Genomic DNA, 20,176 nt, shown 5'->3' on the forward strand with positions numbered 1-20,176 from the left:
AGTACTCACTTCCACAGAAATGGGCTTCTGCCAACAGACAACCATACAGCCATTTAGAAGTTCATATACAGACAGAAACACTGGGAGAACATCTCAGATTTTCCATAAACACCAATGTGACTAATTGTGACATTACAATGCAGCATTTCCCTGTGCTGTTTTGCTTCTTTCTTACCCGCTCCTATTTTATCCACTACACAAATTTGGACAACTGCAGGACTTTCAGAGTGCACATTTTAACTGCAGATACAAAAACTGTTACTGTTGCCTCAAACTGTTTTGAGTGCTTGTCTTTGTCTATTCCTTTCAAAGAAAGAATAAAAATGTTTACCTCTGCTTGCAATGGCTGTTTCTCAGCCAGTTCAAGGGTAGAGGAGCAGCAGCAGCTTAACTCTGCAGGGTAACCCCATAAAGCAATGGAGGACTTACAGAGAGATCTACTCTAGAGAATTCAGTTTTACTTTGCTGTTACTGGACGTCAGTACCTGCACCTTGGTCATCTCTAACAGCAGAGATTAATGTTGTCTGGGAGGAAACAATCATCTATCTGCTGAGACAGCAGCTCTGACCCCAACCTTTGGTTTTATGTGATAATATCTCTATTGAACACAGCTGAGGCCTCAGGTGGGGAACTTTGTGGAAGAAGCCAGTTCCCAGCCATGTGGACCAAATACAAACATGATCAGGGAAGAAAAAAAAAAAAAAAGTATGATTTCATGTTCTGAACTGGTCTAGGACCAAAGAATGGAGAAAGTCACAAATATGAAAAATATAAACATTCTTCTGTAAGCTCCAGCTAGGCACTAACCAGAAGGCATGACTTGTAAGAGGCCAGTCTTGCTTTGTTTGGCAGCAGCATGCATCAAAAATTAACTCCTGGAGAGATTCATGACCTGCCCAGTGGATGTGGCCATTTGCTGACCCATACAACAGACTCCTTTTTGTGCCTGAAAGAAACTTCTAGAAAACTTGTCTCCAGCCCCCAGATCTTCCTTATTAGCACCTTCTCCATGCTCAATGGATGCACATAAAAAAAATCCCTTGACTTAGAGAAACAAAGCCATAATTTATTTGCTGGTGAGATTCTCAAGCCACAAAAACCAGTGCAATTTAACAGAAAATGTCATTTCATCTCTGTTTTTCAAAGTACAAGTGCCAAGAGCATTTCAGAAACTAAGCTCAAGCCATCACAAAATGTTTTCAGCAGCAGCCAAGCAGGCCCTAGCAGTGAGGGCTTTTACACACTCCAACCAAAATAAAACTCAAACAACACTGAGTTAATTGAAGGCTGAATACAGCCACTGCCCTAGGCAGCAGCACTAAAACAGATGGGCTACAGCTCCATGGTTTCAGGGTAAATATGAGAAGCTGATCTTTGGCTGCAGCAGCACTGGAAGGGTTTTGCAGAAGTCCCTGTGCAGCTGGCAGCAGGGGGGAAAGATGACTCCAGGCAGCTTCTGGAGAGGGGCAGCAAGGTAGAGGGTGCAGAAAACACCATCCCTGTCTAGAGCGTGTGTAGGGAAGAAATAAGGGACACCAACCATCCTTCATTGCCCCTAGACCAGACCTTGGGATGCCCTTTTCTTTGCACCCCTCTGCTAGCAGGAGCAGTAAGTTGGGTGACAGCCTGTCATGGGTGGAGGGCAGGAGCAGGACCTGGATGCAAAGAGCAAGTGTCACATGCCCGGCTGCTGCCCATCATCACTGCAGCAGGTCCTGTGGAAACCACCCTGCCCCAGCCTGGCTGCAGGGTGCCACACACAGCTGCCAAAGGCTGCAGAGAACTGCACTTCAGTCAGGGTCAATAAACAAGGCAGAAAGCTGTGGCCAGGCTTTCTTACCTGGCAAGAAATGTTTTCTTAGAAACAAATACTTTTTCAGCATTTAAGTCCTTCACATGAATAGAAAAGGGGAAATGATCCTCTGGCTCCATCTTGTCCTGCCTTCATCCTTCCAAAGCAAAGGGGCAACAAACTATTTCTGACCAAAATATCTTGCACAGGCTTACAGCACATTTTTAAAGATATGACATGCAACTTTTGGAATATTCCCTTTCTCTTAAACAAAACCCCTTATACTGTTATTTCACAAAAACTTGGGGTTTAGAAGTCACTGAATAAATAATGTTAACCCAAATGTAATGTTGCTCCATTAGTGACTTAAAACAAAGGCATTAATGACAGGAACCTGATGGCACATATGGCCTGGGGCCATGTGGAAAACACTTAGGGTTTCACAACCTGGGCACCAGAGAATTTCCTTTGTTTATGGGAACATCCCCACAGGGCTGAGAACACCCCAGGCAATAAGCACCACATTTCTGTATGTCACTCAGCAACGATGACTGATACTTCCAGAATGTTATTGAGTCTTTGATGCTTCTTTAATGTTATCTTTGGCACACAATCTCCTTTGAATTAAGGAAAAGAAAAATGCTTTGAAAACTTTTAGATGTATCAAAGCTCTTCCTAAGACACCAATGCTGTAAGGAGCTTCAGTGCAAAAGTCTCCAAATAAACCACCATCTATTTGCTCCACCTTCTCCAGGTAGGGACAAGCCATCAGACAGGCATGCAGTTCCACATGCTGGCAGGTGCTGGAGCTCAGCAGGCACCTCAGTGGTGTGCAGACAGCTAACCCTCCCAGCAGAGCAGCCCCTGCTCTGAGCCCATCGTGCTGCTGACACGACACAACCCACCCCGAGGGAGCTGGAGTGGGGCAGCTGCTAAATGCCAACTAAATCCCAGTCTGACCGCAGACACAAACTGCCTCTGGGTCCAAAAAGGAGCTTTTGCCAGGGGATGGCAATTTGCAGGCAGAGGTCCCAGGCAGCCAAGAGCCCCCAGGTGCTCCCAGGCCAGCCCTGGGAGAGCTGGCCCACGAGAAGGGCACTGCACCACTGAAGCCATCCACCCACAGGGATGTGCCCAAGCTTGGGGGTAGAGGTGACAGCCACCAGTGAAAACTCTTCTTACATTAAGTTTTACTTCTTTACCTTACCCTTTGGCACAGGTAGCTACACTTTTCAACGCCCATAAATTCAAATGCACATGGTCAGCTTTAGACATTTAAAATTAAATTATGTTTGAGTTATCAAAGCAAGAAAACAGTTCAGTGTATTTTCTTCTCTTTTTCAGAGCATTCCCATCTGGGAGCAGAACAAGAGTAAAATACAATGTAAGGGAAAGATGCAAATCACTGAAAACAGGCACCAATAATGAAAGCATCCCTTCAGTTGCAAGATGGCACTACATCACACATCCTGTGGCCCAGGAATTTTTAATATTGAAAACTTATTTTTATTTGCTCCTTCATCCTCTTGTGCTTTTGCTTTTACTACTCCAAAAAAAGTACAATTACATTTCTTATTATTACTGGAGAAAACATGATTAAGAGAAAGTCAGTGTGACCAATGCCCCAGAAAGCTACAAGGGCTGATGGCATGTCTCAGATGTGACCAAGGGGGACATGAGAAAGCACACTCAGCAAAAGTGAAGGGGCCTAAAGAAGGGCATGCTCTGATAATTACATCAGTCTTGAGAGGGAAAGAGAAAATGGATCACACTGCCATCCTGTTTCTACACTGTCTGATCTGGCAGCAATAAATTCTGTGGGAATGCTTCTAATGGGGTTCAATGAGAGACCCACTGAAAACAGCCAGAGTTCAATGACTTTCATAGCAGGTCCATTATTATTGCCTCTTTATGAATGATGGGAAATTTTAGGATGTGATATTTTGCTTATCACAAGCACTGCTGCAGTGAAATGAACTCATCCTCTAAGTGATTAGACCAGGTTGCAAATCATTCATTTCTAGATTTTTCATTTAACCAAAGCAAAGGAAGCAATTATTCATTTTTCCTCCTCTTTGCCAAATAAAATACTGGCATATGACTGCATAAATAATGAGAAATAAAAAAAAGTTTATATCTTTTACAGCAAAAAAATTAATCTTAAATTTTAAAATGAAACTTTCACATATGCAATGGTAACAAGCAAAACACAGCTGTTTTTGTCTTTCTCTTGACAGTAGTTTAATGGAGGGGTGGGGAAATATGCCATGAAAGCACAGGTAGCTTACTCTTTAAGTTCCAAAACATCTAGTATTATTTCTCAGTGCTGCTGCAAGTATAAAAATTTGGCTCTCAGAGAGGTAAAAAGATGACAAGTGCCACCTTGTGGGCATTTAATAAAAACAAAATTTAATGTTTCTTTCTGTATCTCAGTCTCCAGACAACAGGCTGCTGCTGATTTTCAGTATTCCTGGGAACGTCCCCTTTGCTCTCTAAGAAAAGACAGACACAGTGGGAATTGCTCCCTGACATGGCTCTGCAGGTCAGCTGCAGGTAAAAGAACAGAGTCAGGCCAAAGGCTGTCCTGTAACCCTCTCATTTACATCACCACATGTATCCTGAAATGTCTCATTTACACAGTAAACAACTTCCAACTGAAGATGTTGTCAAAATCAAATATGCCTCTCTAATGTATCTATTTAAAAGAAAAACAGCCTTTTTTTTTTCTTTTTTTATTCCATTGTGACAGAACTGACTATGTCTGACTGCAGCCCTGAAGAGATGGATCAATGAGTTTGGCAGTTTCCCATCCTCCCTGTGGGTTATTTGAAAGGTCTACTGCAGTCTAATTTTGCAAGGTCAAAATTTTCAGAAATAGGCCTTTATTGGATGAATTGCCTCTTTTAGATTTAACGGGAAATTTTTCCAAGTACCTTTTAGGTTCAGTAAAGCATTCTTGTTCACTGTAAATTCAGAGAAATGTCAGGTTTCACAAGCTTGAACACTGCAATCAGACTTCTTTGTTTTGAAACCCAGACTGGTTTCCTCTGTAGACACTGTTTTGGTCATGGCCAGTCAAGCTCACATGGAAGGCTGGAGAAATATCTGTTGAGGCTATTGCTCTTATACTCTCTCATTCCAACCATAGCAAGGGATAATACAGGAGAAAACATTTACCCTTTGACATTTCATCCCCTATTTTTCCTTCTGCAAATCCTTCTTTGTCTCCTATTTTAAAAGTCTGCCTGCACAAAGACAAAGCTCATTTCCCATCGCTTGCTTCACTTCCTCCAAACATTAATAACACTAAGAAGGGCACAGCAGTTTTACCATAACTTCAAACCAGTGACAACTGTTATAGCCATGGTCTCAAGGCATTCAGCATTCACAGAAATACTTTTTTTGTCTTCATTTCTCTAACACATCTAACAGGCAATATTGATTGGAGTTTTATTACACAAATATTCTGAACAGTTACCCTACTAGTGAAAAAAACCAACATGATATGGTGTAAAAGTGTCTTCTAGCTGTAAATTAATCTTCTCCCCTGAATACACTGTCTGTCCAGTCAAAGTTGAGCAGAAAAGACCCTAAAAAAAGGACAAGCACTTTTGAAATGCAACCCTTCCATCCACTGCATAATCCCCTAGTTTGCTGAATGGGGAGATGTGCTTTATCGCTGGTTGCTTTGATTTGTTTTTCCACACACAACACCAACATAATGAACATAAGTTCACTTTCCTACTCTAAAATACCCTTTCAAGTAGAGTATTGTGGCATTACCAAAAGCTAAACCTCAATCAAAGAGCATAAGACTGACTCTGCCCCCCATCCCTTGGTAAAAACTCGCTGAGAACTTGTCCATCTTTGCACTTCAGACCAAGACAGCTGCTGTGCATTCATTAACCTCCTGGGGTAAAAAAAAAAAAAAAAAAGCTAAACCAAACCACCCATTAGCAGCCCAGGCAAAAATCAGAGCCTTCCAGAGAAAATGAAAAGCAGATCTGCCTTCTGACTGCTGTTATAGCGGACTGAGCATCAAGAGAGACTCACGTGTTCCAAAGCACATCGCTCCAACTGTGTCAGATGGTCAAACCAATGTAGCTCCTCCTTCCTCAAACCTGACCCATTTAAACTCTTAGACCATCAAGTTATAAAAAACCTATTATGATTCCTATTCCAAACAGATTTTTCATTTTCTAAAGCAGCTGTCAATAACACACACCATTGCTCAGGCAAAAATATGGTTTGTATTTATGTCCTTACTTTCAGAACAGATGCAACTACCAAGTAAAGTAACCTGGCCCAAGATCGTGATTGCTCTTTACAGTGTCATGAAGGAAAGTCCTAAAAAAACTATTGGCAGGGTCTGAGACAGGAAATGGAAACAATGTGGTAGGATGCCTTTTTTTTAATTGGAATTTAAGATTTTATTCCAAAAGGCACTCTCTGATTGCTGTGAGCTTCTCCCCAGTCTGAGACGTACCACTCCTTACCTCGTCTGCTTCTTATATAAAACATTCAAGAGGCCTCCAAAGAAATGAATTAGGATGCTCCAGGTAGAAAAGCTGAAAACTTCACATTTCCTTTTGGCAATGCCATGGCTCACTATTACAACTGCAGCCAATGAACGATGGTGAAAGCTTTTCACCCAATAGCCCCTCCCTGTTTATAGCATTACATCCATCTTTTTCATAATGATTTTCCTCCTTGGCAGGCTCATCTGCTGCACTAGGCAGGAACCAGACCAAGGAGAGAGAGCAGGGCCAGGCCATGGAGAAGCTGTGCTCTGGGTGCACTCCTGCACCACCCAGCACACTGTGTGACTGCAGCAACAGCCAGATGGTCTCAGAGGTGCTTTAGCAGCTCTGCAAGCACTGGGAGCTCTTCTGCATGGGCTTCCCCTTTGTCCTCAGCTCCTTCTGAGTTTGGGGGGAGAAAAGCACATCAGGGGAGCTGGGAACAGGCTGCTGGAAGGAGAGCTGGAAGGAGAGCTGAACAGAGGTTTGGTAGTCCCCTGAAGGAATGGGAGAAATAGCTGGAAAGCTTGATATAATTGATGCTCAGAGATAACCTCCAAGTCCTTCTTCAGTTATCTCCATGTTTCTTTCCCCCTACAGAAGATGAACTCAGATGGTTTTCTTGTCTCTGTTTTGAAATTGCTTTCTTTCTCCTTTTTCTCCACTACTTAGAAGAAAGACAAATTTGTCCATCAGTAATGGAAACTTGGGTTATTAGCTCTCATGTTATCATGGCACTAGGTTAAACAGGTTTCCAACAATTATTAGCTGCATTTCTAGGATATCAAAGCATCCTTACTGGAACTAAGATCCCATGGAACTGTCCACCAGCAGACTTAGTCCTACATAATAAGACATCTAAACAGAAAATAGGAACAGGAGCTGGTGAGAGAAGCAGAGGCCCTTACAGATGAGTTAATCAAAGAAAGATCAGTATCTCTATTCCCAAGCCTTGCTAACCCCCAGCCAGAATTGTCTCTCTGGATAACAGCTTTTTTTTGTGTCTTCAGCCTCACTTTGACTTTATAAAAAGAACCCTCTCATGGCAATTGACAGCACAGGAAAACACATACAGACAGACAGAAGGATAGTGATAGGATGTGACAGATCAAAAATCAATTTTAGAATTTAAAAATGGTCCTGGCCTGACACAACTTGGTGAAAACTGCTGTGAGGCAGAACGTTGTAAGCAATTGTCAGAGGCTGTGAGACACAGGATGTCTGTAGAGAAAGAAGGGCAAATGCTAAGACAGCTCTGAGACATGGCAAGCCCTGCCTGTGTTTTCCACAGCTGCTCCTGCACAGCAGTGGGAGAAGGAAAATGTCAGTTTTTTACATTTAAAAATCACTATTAACAGCAGCATCAACACCACCCCACCAAAAAAAACCAATAAAAAAGATCTTTCTGCTTCTCATAGACCTTCTGCTAAGTGAGAAAAAAAGCCAACAAGCTGAGTTAGCCAGAGTGAGCTCTCCCTCTGACAGAGCAGTCTGCAACTCCCTCACCTCAGAGGCTGCTTGGGCTCCTGTCCCAGGAGTGCTGCATGCTCTGTCCCAGCCTGGGGCTCAGCTTTGGGACACTGGGACACAGGGACTACAGTTCAGCTCCTGCTAATTCTGAGCCTGCAGAAGAGCAAGTCCAGACTAAACTATCACCTTTGGTCTAGGGCAGCTGGAGGTGGATTGGGGGTATCTTCTTACATAGTCCAGTTTCAATAAAATCTCAGGAGCACAAGATGTTCCATCGAGTTCCTGCTGTGCTTGCTGCTCTGCCACTGAGGAGGGGCACCCAAGGGTGCAGGGAGGGGACTGTGGCCACAGCTTGCTTTGACATGATGTGGCATTGGGAAATAATACACAGGTCAGCCAGGAGCTCCCTGAGCACCACAATAAAGCAACAGCAGAGCTACAGGCCATGAGCTCACCACTGGAAATGGATGCTGTGACAAGCTTCCTCCCCTTCTGCTTCTATTAAACCACTGAAGATTTTTCTCAACATTTGTTAAGTCCCATTTATAAATATACTGCTTTAAAAAAAAAAAAAAAACCAAAAAGGAAATCAGGAGAATTAATTGCTTTGTCAAAATTATGTTTCCTTAATTGGAAGGATAAACCCACACGTGCATGTTCTGCCTGTAGGAGAGAGGTGAGGAAGAAGTACATCCTGTTTGGGGGTTTTTTGTAGGCTGCTTTTTTAAATGAAAAAATGATCCCAGAACACACTGAAACATTGTGTCCAGATTCACATGGAAACCATAAAGCACAGCTGAAAACCACTGGAAGACTGGCCCTACCAAATAATTATCAGCAACTTTTATAGTCTGCAGTCTGCTCTGGACTGCATATGTATCAGACAGTAATTCAGCACTGAGGAGACTGGCTTGTACCCTGACAATGGAATGGTCAGGTACTGCACTAAGGCACTGAGTCTGTTTTTCAGATCTGTCCTCCTCCTTTTTTCACAGTCCCCTACTGACACCACACAATAAATAATTTAGTCTCTGCAGCAGAACCCTAAAACTTTCCTACATGAAATACTGTGAGGGTGCTGAGGCACTGGAACAGCCTGCCCAGAGAAGTTGTGGCTGCCCCATCTCTCACAGTGTTCAAGGCCAGGCTGGACAGGGCTCTGCTCCAGTGGAAGGTGTTCCTGCCCATGGCAAGGGCTCCAGAATGACCTTTAAGGTCCCTTCCAGCCAAAACCCCTCTGTGATTCTATGATGCTCTATTGTACTTGCTATGTAATTTAAATGGCTGTAGCTGTGGTAGCACACCACAATGCAGGGGCAACAAAACCATTCTAGTATTTAGGAAGCAGAGTTGTACCTTTATGTTTGGAGTGAACTTTCACACAAGGAGGTTGCCTTGGGACATTCAGCTTCTGATCAAGATCAGAAAACATTTATTTTTATTTCAGCTTCTTAAATGGCAAGACTGCTCTTGCAACAAAGGAAGCAGGAAGGAGTTGGAGATGGAGACTGTAGCAGAGAGGAAACCACCACCTCCCACCAGCACCAGGAGTACCCAGAGCAAACCATGTGATGTTTTCATCAGAGCCAGATCCTGCCACCTGCACCAAAGCTGGATGTGACAGTGGCTTCCTCACAGAACTGACAGACACCAAAAGGACATCTGCTCACTGTGAGCAGGAAAGTCCAGCCTGCAACCTCTTCAGAGGGCCACAACCAGAGAATGCAGTTTTCCTCATGCATTCTCCCAGTTTTAACCAAAAGCAAACCAGCCCCAACATGACCAGTCTTCCATGATGCTTATCACAGAACAGCTAATAAGGTCATGAAAATAAATTCAGGGAGGAATGTATCAAAATATAGCATGGAAATGAGACTCACAGATGAATAAATAGAATTTGATGAGCACAATTTCCAATAACTTTCAAATCACTTTGTATATATCATTTTCATTTTATCTGCCTTTTTCATTCAGAGTGCTGTAAATGTCAAATGCCAACCAATTCTCACACATTCACAGGGGCTGCTGCACACACAGCGACACCACTGGCCTCCAGCTGGGTGGGACCAACCTCCCCCTGACTAGAAGAGGACAATGACCAATCCCTCACTCCACAGCCAGCAAAACCCTCAGAGCAGCATGGAGAAGTGCAGAAACTCTTCCCAGCACCTTCCTGGCCATGGAGGCCCAGACCCCATGCAATCACCACGTCCTGTTAAATGCTTTAGAAGACCAAATATTTCAGAGACCTTAAATGGTACTTTTCCTTGTTTCAACACAGACTCAAAAAAGCAACACCTAGAGGGTTTTTAACTTTCTGCCATCACACAATCCATGGCACTGAAAGAATAACCGAGCCAGGCGATGATTTTATGAGGGAGAAGGAAACATCGCATCTTCTGCTAACAACTACAAAAGAGCCCTTGGGCCAGGTCTCGGGGCTGTTTTGTTTCCCTGTGAGGACATCTGTGTGCAGAACTGTACAATCTCTGTCCACAGGGTGGAGCAGCTCAGTAGCCTGAGCTGTGCATGCTACACCCCACGTTCAGAAAAAACTGAATTGTCCAACAATGCTCATTCAGCTTAGACTGCACAGAGCAGTTAGCCATGTCTGCACCCCTGGGGGATCCTGATTAACCTGCCTTTATTCAACAAAAATGGCACAGCCTTCCAAAAGGCTTGTGCTTTGAGTTTACTATTAGAGCAGCATTTAAATTATGAATATAGTACTGCCACTGTGAGTACACACAATCTTTTCTGGACACTGAGATGTGCTTTCTGCCAATGGAAAACTTATTGTGCACCTGAAAAAAACAGGTAAGACCTCTTGAAGAGAACTAGTGACAGAATAAAGTCCCAAAACCTGACAAAGCAAAAAGCATCAACTGAGTCCAAAACACACAGAAGAAACCCCACATTTACACCTGAAACATCAGCCCTTGGCCACTGTGAAGTGTACATCAGGAAACCTTCCTGGATCCTCACATTCAGAGTGTCTTTCACTGGAACACCATCAGCTGAGATTCTGTGTTACACAGACTGTCTCCATTCCTAGTGGATCTGCTGGTGTCAAGGAGAAAAGGGATGCAATTGTTCAATTATGTGCCTGAGCTGATAATAGCACAAGAGAATCTCCTTGGAGAAAATTTAAAAATCTCACCTTAATTCATTACTTGAGCACACAACTGGACATGTCCTTTCCAGTTTCAGCAACAATCCTCAAACTTCTGATTTCTTTAGATTCTTATTCTAATACAACTGAAAAGAAACACAATTTTGTACTGGCCACTGTGTGAAGCACACTTCTAAGCACCAACCTGAGAAGCCATGACTCATATTTTTTCATCCTTGTCTATACTGTTAGTGTCACTTCTCTGGTATTTTGATCAATTTATACTACTTTACTAGTTAATAGATCCTATAAAGGTTTTTCTTTTGACTGCACTGATAGCAAAACCTTTTCAAGCCTGCTCTCCCTATTTGTTTCATTAGGGTCTATAAATCATGAAAGGTTAGCACAGCACCTAGGAGAAAATATGACTCTCAGCACCTGGACACTTCTCCTCCCAGACACATGAATGGGAGTTGGAAGGTCTAGTTTCTCTCTAAAATGGTTTCAATTTTTAACAAATCACCTTCATTTTTAAATGTTAAAAAACCCCCAAACCTAAACATTGTACTAATACCCCTAAATAGTTTCATCTAATTAGACTATTTGTAATTCCCATTGTGACTAGATGTTGAATTGCTTAAATGTCCTCTAAAATTAGCTTGGTATCAGTCAGTATTGAATGAAGCCCAAGCATTTTAAGCAAAGCCTAACCACTTCAAGAGTATCTGTTGCAACCAGCTTAAAAACATGACTGAATTCACTGCTTTTCTGCTGAAAAAGACCTAGCACAGGCAGTGCCACATGGGATATGTATTCACCTTGTTGCTCACCTTATGCTCTTTGAAGAGTTTTCAAAGTTTTTTACTTTCTTTTTGGCCTAGAAGCATCCATGATAGATACCATTCTTATCATTCTACATTTATGTTCCCTGTAGTGACACAAACCCCTACTATAAATGTCCCAATTCCATGAACAAGCTTCCTTACCTACTTCAGTTAAGGAACATATTCAGAGACCACTTTCCTGGTACAACTGGACTCTTTAGTTAATGGGCTCTGTCAATAAACTTTATAATCACAGGTAGCCACAAGTCTTAAGCATAGCTCAGGGCCAAATACATTGAAAATATAGAGAAGAACTTGAATTGTAGGTGATCTGTTTATTTACTGCTCTTAGAGGGCTCTGCACACAAGACAAGAAATGAGCAGATTAATTTTTGTGTATTTCCTACCCTACAGAGAATCTGCAGCATTACCTGTTGTGAGCCATTTTTTAGAGGAGCACTTACTTTCTCTGTACCTGTGCCAACCAAGCACTCTAAAAATTAATGCCCTTTTTCAAGCAAGGAAAACATTTATTTAGAGGAAAATTTCTCTCATTAAGACTGACACATTAGAAAATACGTGCTTGAACCAACATAAGTATATCCTACCTTTTGAAGCAGCCATGAGCCAGTAAGCACAGTTTGCATGGAGAACAGCAACCACAGATGCATAGAACTTGAAACAGTAATTTGTTAATTGTTATTTCAAGTATGGAAGAACTTATTTCAAAAGGTTCACTTCATACCAATAGTAGAAAATAGTCATAGAAAATTAATTCTGTGTAGGACAACATCAGAGCTCACAGCCATGGAAGCAATTCTGCTAAGTGAGCAAATTACTCTTTCAGAAATGCATGGACACCTGAAACAGAGGTATCACTGGCTTCTGAGTCCCTGCCCTTTCTGCCTGTAGCAGTGTATAGCTTATTTCCTTTATTCTGATATTTTTCTTAAAGATTTCCCTAAAAACTACTCTTGTTCATCATCTCCTTAAAAAACCATATCTGTCATGCTGACTACAGCTCTGTCTCTAATCCCATTCAGCTGTAGCCACTCATCAGAGTGCAAGCACTTGGAAGATAAAAAGAGAATTGGTTTGTTTCTCATTTCTTAAGCACCAATACTCAGGGATGAGTTTTTATCCATTGGTAGGCTCCGAGCAAGAAGGCAAGAGTAGGGATAACTAATGGCAAATATGTCCATGAAGATCTCTCCTGGCTGTTTTGAAATGTCTTCCTTTGCTCACACCAGAGAGCTGATGAGCAAATAAATGAACAGGAAGGGAATTCATAAATGACAAGGACAACTTACAAGCACTAAATATAACAAAACTGTTTTTCTTTCAAAGTACAATGTTGACTTTCTTTAAACACTTTTCAGGATATTCAAAGACACAAGCAAACAGTGGGATAACTTAATACTTCCCCTCCTTTTCTCTCTAGGCTGTTTGTTATCTCTCCAATAGCTGAGTCATCCAAGTGGAATGACAGCGTGCACCTCAGCCCTGCCACTGTGCAATCTCACATCTCAGGGTATTAACAGATGGCTTTAGGAAGTCTAGCCATAGGAACGTGACTGATTGCTCCTCCTGTCACTAGGAAGCTGCTACCCTGCAGGGACTCAGCACAGAGGAGTGGTGGGCAACCCTGAGCCACCTCTGCTAAACCAGGCAAGTGGTTTCAGCCCAGCTTCCCAAAGGCTGGGCATGCAGCCACCAGACTGTGCTGAGATGGCAGGGAATGGCTTACACACCATTCCAGCTGCTGCATCAGGCAGCAAGAAATAGAGAGAAAAAGGAGGCTACACCTGTAATCACCACAACCTTCTGTAAGGCAGCAGGACTGTGCTGTAGGAGGAAAAACAGCAATAGAACTGGACATCTGCTCAAGTTCCAGACATTTACACACATGCATGTGAAAATGCACACTTTGCATGGAATAAGATAATTTAAAATCCCCACCAACTCTTAATAAGCAATTCACATGGATATCAAACCTATAGCATCTATTACTTGCAACAAATAAAAGGATCAGACAGCATTTTTTTTCTGCTTCTCAGAGAAATCAACTATTTTCCAGTGCTTTGCCCATGCAGTCCTTGTGCAGGACCAGCTTTCCACTGTTAGATCAAACTTGCATTCCAAGTGCTTGGGCTCTGGAACACAAACTGAATGTACTGGTGACACCCTGCCTGGGCTGGAACCATGAAAAGGCATGGCACATGACCACCTATGGTCACAACAGGCTATTTCTGCCTTTGTAACTTTGTCACACAGTCATTGAATATCCTGAGTATTGCTGCTACCATATCCTGAGTATTGCTGCCATCAGAATCTTGCCAATAGGCTGTAACTGAAAAGGGGTAATAAGGAAACCCTCAGGCTTTATGTGGTTTTCTGCAGAAAAATGCTGTTGATACATTATTAATACTAGAAATTCTTTTCACAACCAACTTTCCCAAGAGTCTCAAGCAGCCACCCAAAGGTGTGAACTGCAGACACTGCTCCTGTGGCAATGTGGGGCTGCTCTGGGACAATGGCAAAGGGCAGCCTCCAACAGGACCTGACTTTCCACCTCCTGATAAGCATGTCCCTGCTAATCCAGGATCTGCAACAACGTCAGCCTGGCCTCCAGACCTGTCCCCTCCTAGCAGAGTCTTTGCACTATGCTCCAAAAGAGCCATAAAACACTCCCTAGAGCATATAAAGACATTTCCCAACCCTCTCCTCTCCCTTGCTGTGCACATACAAGTACACACTGATTGAAAGGGACCCAGGAAACTTGGGGAATTTTCTCCCCCACCAAAGTTGACATGGCAATTCATGTCAAATTTTACATGCTTTTGGAGCACAACTTAGTGGAAGCAGCCTGAAAATGGTAAAATTTGATTCAGAGTGATATATCATTATGGGCTAGGGAAAATAAAAATGCAATATTCAGCCTAGAGTTTACATGAGCAAGCAGAACCAAAGAACCCACTCCCCTGAGACCTGCTTGCTCAGGACAATTTTACTGGTATAAGATAGATGTGAATTTAAAATGGTACAGTTACAGCTGCTAAAGCCTTAAAACAGATCAATTAATTCAGCCATTTAATTTGCCTTTCCTCAGATTTGCTGCTATTGCTTTGGTAGGGGGTTACATTAAAATAAACAAACCCCCCTCTTTTGTGGGTTATATTTTTAATGATTTACTATGGGTCAGCTCCAGTGCAGTAAGTGAAAATGTAACTATCCAGCAGCAGCCAACACTTACAATAAAGGCTGAACACTGTTCCTGAAGCTCAAAGCAAGCAGGCTGAAGTCTGTCTTTGTTACGTGCTGAGACAAAGTGTGGCAAGCTAGCCCAGCTCAGAGGAGTCACAGCAACACAGTAAGCTGAGCTAGCTCAACCATAAATTAATCACAACCACATCTGCAAAGATACTGCACTCACATCCACTTCTGCATTGACACAACTCACACTCTTGCATTCATAGTTTAAGACATACTGTAAAGCTTTTACATTTGTGAAAGGCATCATATTCATTTGTTGATGCATATGAGCCATATTTGTTGCACTGTTTTATTGTCACTTTTTGTTTTCTTAAAAGGGTGCAATCCTAAGGCTTTGCCCTCAGCAAGATAATGTTTAAAAATGAGACAGACACAGCAGAGCACCCTATTCTATCTTCTCGAGGCTCATTATCTTTTATATGTATCAATGACATTTACTGTTACAACAGATGTGATAACACACAAAACCACCAAGTTACTTTGTAATGCAAATTTGTAGAATATGTCATACAGTCGATCAAACACATACAAATTGGAAAAGAACCACATAAGTTAAAAAAAAAAAGGTACCTGATATAGGAACGCCACTTTCTTTAAAAGTTAAAATTAAAATATTCTTCATTTTTGTAGACAAAATTATAATGACACTCAGCATGAAGAATGCGTGTATTTCAGCCTAAAAATTTTTTTTCTGTTAGGGAAAATGACAATATTTACCTTCAGTGCCAATGTAACAAACTACATATTTTCAAACAATCAAATTCAAAGTGATACAAAGTAACATAAGCAGGTTTGTTTGGTTTTTGGTTTTTTTTTTCAAAACAGCCAATCTGCCATTTGATCTCTGTGTTTACTTTCATTTCTAAGTTAAAGAGCTTGATCCTCACCCTATGCCTGACAACCTGCAGGGCCCCCCTACCTGCAGCTCCTGCAGCCCCGTGAAGTCAGCGACAGACCAGGAGTATAACAACAGAGACAGTTTACTCTGACCTGTGAACCCTTGGCATCCTGAAAAACTCGAGCAGGAAATATAAATATGGGAGACAGCACTGTAGCTAAATCCAACACAGCATAGATTTTATTTGCAGGGAGCTATCTTACAACATGTGCTAAACTTCTTCTTAGATGGGGTTCAATATGCAGAATAATACAGCAGGCATCAATTTTTAAGAAAACCCAAAAAACTGGTTTTAGTCTCTTAAGAAACTGTACCATTCCAAGAATCAGGAAATCAAGGAAAGCGAGCCATTTAGTTACATATGAAATAAACCCCGCAGTCTAAACACAATGAACAGACTTGACATCCTCTGTTCACTAGAAATCACTTGTGGTGCACGAGCTTCTTTCAAGAAAGGGTATCCCGATTATCCTGTTAACTCCGCACTGACCTTAGTTGTACTAATTTCTGTTTTCCTTCGCATTGCTGCATTTACCTCATGTTGCCAGACACAATTTGAAGCCTTTTTGTTTGTTTGCCCGCCGTAAAATTGCGCACGTTAAGCATAAGCAAGCCTAATTTAATAACGTTACTTGGCAGAACCCACATGTTCAACAGTTTAAACTAGAGTTTTCTCGAGCCGGCTCCCACCTCGCCGTCCCAGGCTGTGGAGCACGGCCAGAGCAGCACTCCCGGAGCCTCCTTCCCCGGGCTGACCCGGGCGGCAGGAAGGCACCGGCTCGCCGCGGGCAGCTGCGCCCCGTGTCCCCGACGCTGCCGGGGGTCCCCCGCGCCGGCCCGTGGCTCCGGCACAGCCCCCCGGCTGCCGGGGCTCCCCGAGGCACCCTAACTTTCCTCTGCCGGTGCCAGGGGCTGCCCCGCCGGGGCGTTATTCCGCAGCCCCGGGCCCGGCCCTGCGGGCGGCGCCCACGCCCAGGCGCTGCCGCGCCGCAGACAATGGGGGCGGCAGCCCCGCGCCCGCCGGGCCGAGGCGGCGGCGCTTTACTCACCGAACAAGGTCAGAGCCATCGCGGCGGCGGCGGGGCGGGCCCGGGGCGCGGCGGGGGCTGGCCGGGCGGCGCGGCGCTGGCATTGGCGCGGCGGCAGCTCTCGCATCAGCGGCGGGGCGCGCCTGCAACACAAGTTGGGCGCGGGGCTGTCAGCGCGCCCCGCGGCACCGGCGGCCGCTGCCACTTGCTGCCGCGGGGCGGGGCGGGGCGGGCGCAGCCCGCAGGGAAGGGGAGGGCAGGGGGTGGGCAGGGCAGGGCCGGGATGGGATATCGGGGGACGGGGGCCGGGGACGCGCGGCACCGGGGGCAGCCCGCGCCCGCCCGCCCCCCGCCCGCTGCTCACGCTGCGTCCCGCCGCCTCGGGGAGCCATCTTGCGCCGCGCACGGCCCGCCTCCGCCCGCCGCGGCCGCCGGGACGGTTCCCATGGCAACGCGGCCGCCGCGCCGCCGGGCACAAAGGGAAGCGCGTCCCGCCCGGGACGGCCCGCGCGGGGCCCGGGCCCATCCCCGCACACCGCTCCGGCTCGGCCCTCGGGCACCGCTGGGGCCATCCCGGGCACCGCTGCTCCCCTGAGGAGATGCCCCGTGGAAAGCGCCGCTCCCCCGGCCGCTCCCTCCTCGGGCAGGCTGCGCCTGCCTGGTCCGGCAGAAGAGCCCACGGTACTGTGAAAAACGTGACTCCTTAAAGCGAGGTGAAAATTGCCACTTATCTGCCAGCAATCACGAAGAGAGCAAACACATAAATTTCCCCTCCAAATATTTCGCGCGAGAAATTTCGGCCAGCTCAGCTGTCATCGTTTTCCGCTGTCCAGGACTGTAAATTTCAGCTCTAAGAGAGCACAGTTGAAAAGGCAACAGCGTTCCTGGCGCACCTCGCTTGTGCAGGCGGCTTTTTCCGCCTGAAAGCAGAGCCCAGCGCGGGGGCTGGCAGCCCGGCAGCGGCAGGCTGGCCAGCCCGTGTCCCCCGACCAGCACCGCCCCACCGCAGCCATCCCTCCCTTCTCCTCACAGGTGCGCGCTCACAATTCAAACCCCGCCGCAGCACAATCCACGCAAGTGTAACCCGCTACAGCTGTGCGCATCCCCGCCTTCGGCAGAGGCTCCGCAGAGCTCGCCCAGGACAAGCGGGCTTTGCAGATGTTTTCTTGGACTTCATGGAGCGGGTCCCGCCTGCTCCTGGGACACCGTGGCGGCGGGCGTGCAGTGGGAAGCCTGGCTGCAAGAGAAGGCTCTTGGCAGAGAAGAGCCCGAAGGAAGAAAAGCATGTGCATTGGCTGCAATTAGTGGTTTCAGTTCCGTGAGTGCAGCTCAGTGAATGAAACACCTTTCCTTCCACGAGGCAGATAAAGCATTAAGGCCTGCCTGAAAAACAGGGGGTTTATGCAGTTAGCTGCATTCAGGTGTCCATGTTCAAAATTCTGCCCAATCTTTGTTGTAGAGAACCAAAGGAAAACATCGTGGGGAGTTTTCAATATATCCAAATATCCTTTAAGAGAAAAATATGACATCTGTTATATCTGTCATATATTTCAAAACATAGGTTTTTATATTTATATACTTCACTTAGTGTGCAAAGTTAAAAAAATAAATGTGAGAGTGATTGTTTCCTTCTTCTTATTCCTTCCCAAATAAATTCTAGCATGATGGACCTGATTTTACAAAATATTTTAATTTTGCATGTAGAAAGTGCAAATGTTTACTGAGCAAATGGGCTACCAAGAAATAATATTTCAATTGCAGGGATAAAAGAAGGTTAAACATAGATGAAAACTGGTTTGAAAAAAAAGCAATGCAAAAAATCTTTGCAATTCTGCCTACATGATTTGACCTTTGTGTGCATAGAGTGTTTTCCTTGGCTTTTTGGAAATAAGTTGGATTTTCAGATCTTTTCTCCCTTATGTTTCCTGGAATTAAATCCCAAGCTTTCATTCCAACTTCCTTCAATTAAATGGCCAGCTTTTACTCTTCCACTACTCCCAAATGTTTTTTTGCTAAGTATTCAACTGCATGTTTACATTAAAAAATGCTTTCCTGTTCAGAGTGTAAAACTAGTTTTCATGATAGGCAGTATGAATACTACAGTTAAGAAAGATCAGCCTGAGTGCTTTGATTAGTAATTTCAATTATCTGATAATGTCTTTGTTATTAGTGCAGTTATTGCTAAAACCTGGGGAAGTGTGTTGTCATTTCACAGTTAGTTACTGTCCTTTACTGTGCCTGGAACCGCAGCTGATCAGAGTTTTGAGAGCTCAGTCGTTATTTCTGATTAGATTCTTTGCTTGGCTTAGGAGGATGTTTTGGCCCTGGCTCCAGCAGCCTTCAGCAGCAGCTTTTGAAAGGGCTTCACCACCAGGCTCATGGCCAGCGCCCCCACAGGTGCTGGCCCGGGCACTTCTGTACCTTTGGCACCTCCGGTTTTACAAGGGCCCAGCCTCAGCACAGCGGGAACAAATCAAAGGGGCAAAGCAGAAAAAAACATTATCCTGAAATTCACCAGGCAAAGGTCCTGCCTCCACATCCTGCTTTTGAATGGGCCTGAAATCCTCACGGAGATATCTCTTTAATAACAACATTATCTTAAAATTACCTAATGCCTTATCAAGCCAGCACATCTTATGCACAAGCGATAACAATGATTTAACTACAACTCTGGGAATTTCATTAGACAAGAGCTGGAGCTCCCCCAGCAGCAGCCCCCGTGGCCGTGCACGGGGAGCACGGGACGAGACGCGGATGCTCGGGGGCAGCCGGCGCCGAGCGGCTCTTCCTTCCCGGAGAGCCCAGCTCATAGGTTTGTGCTCTCGTAGGGGAGAGAGCAAAAGAGAACCTCGGTGTGCACGACCTTGGTTTAAATGGCAGCAAGGATGAGCTTGGTGTTTTGTTCCCCTGGATCTTTAGCCCTTGAAAAGCCCTCCCTTGCAAGACGGGCTTGTCAGCATTCCGTTGTGTAGCGAAGGTGCCATCGTATTTGCCACCTGGAAGGAATATTTGTGGGTGTATTACAAAGTGTGCCTCAAGGATAAAGGCTCCAGAAGAGAAATAAATGTGTAAGATGCTATTTTCTGGCCTTCTCATTGTCCCTCAGAGGTTTCTTGCCTCATCTTTCAAACTTCAGTGTTCTTTAGAAACTGTAGTCAGTTGCTAGAGCTTCGTTATTCATGTAAAATATCATCACTGGGGTTGGGGATTGGTTTTTAATGTTTAGGGGTTTTTTTCTTTATTTTGGCTCTTCTCCTT

The 20,176-nt window shown here is 44.6% G+C and overlaps 1 protein-coding gene across 1 annotated transcript in view; it reads right to left on the bottom strand.

Moving 5' to 3' along the window:
- Positions 1 to 17,009, bottom strand: part of CHN1 (chimerin 1) — a 92,683-nt gene extending 75,674 nt beyond the window's left edge. The window contains exon 1 of the mRNA XM_059853152.1: positions 16,940 to 17,009. Coding sequence (XP_059709135.1) covers positions 16,940 to 16,958 — 19 coding nt within the window. The 5' untranslated portion in view covers positions 16,959 to 17,009. The remainder of the gene's footprint in view (positions 1 to 16,939) is intronic.
- Positions 17,010 to 20,176: the final 3,167 nt, after the last annotated feature.

The sequence above is a fragment of the Haemorhous mexicanus genome, chromosome 8, assembly GCF_027477595.1.
Source record: "Haemorhous mexicanus isolate bHaeMex1 chromosome 8, bHaeMex1.pri, whole genome shotgun sequence".
Classification (NCBI taxonomy): Eukaryota; Metazoa; Chordata; class Aves; order Passeriformes; family Fringillidae; genus Haemorhous; species Haemorhous mexicanus.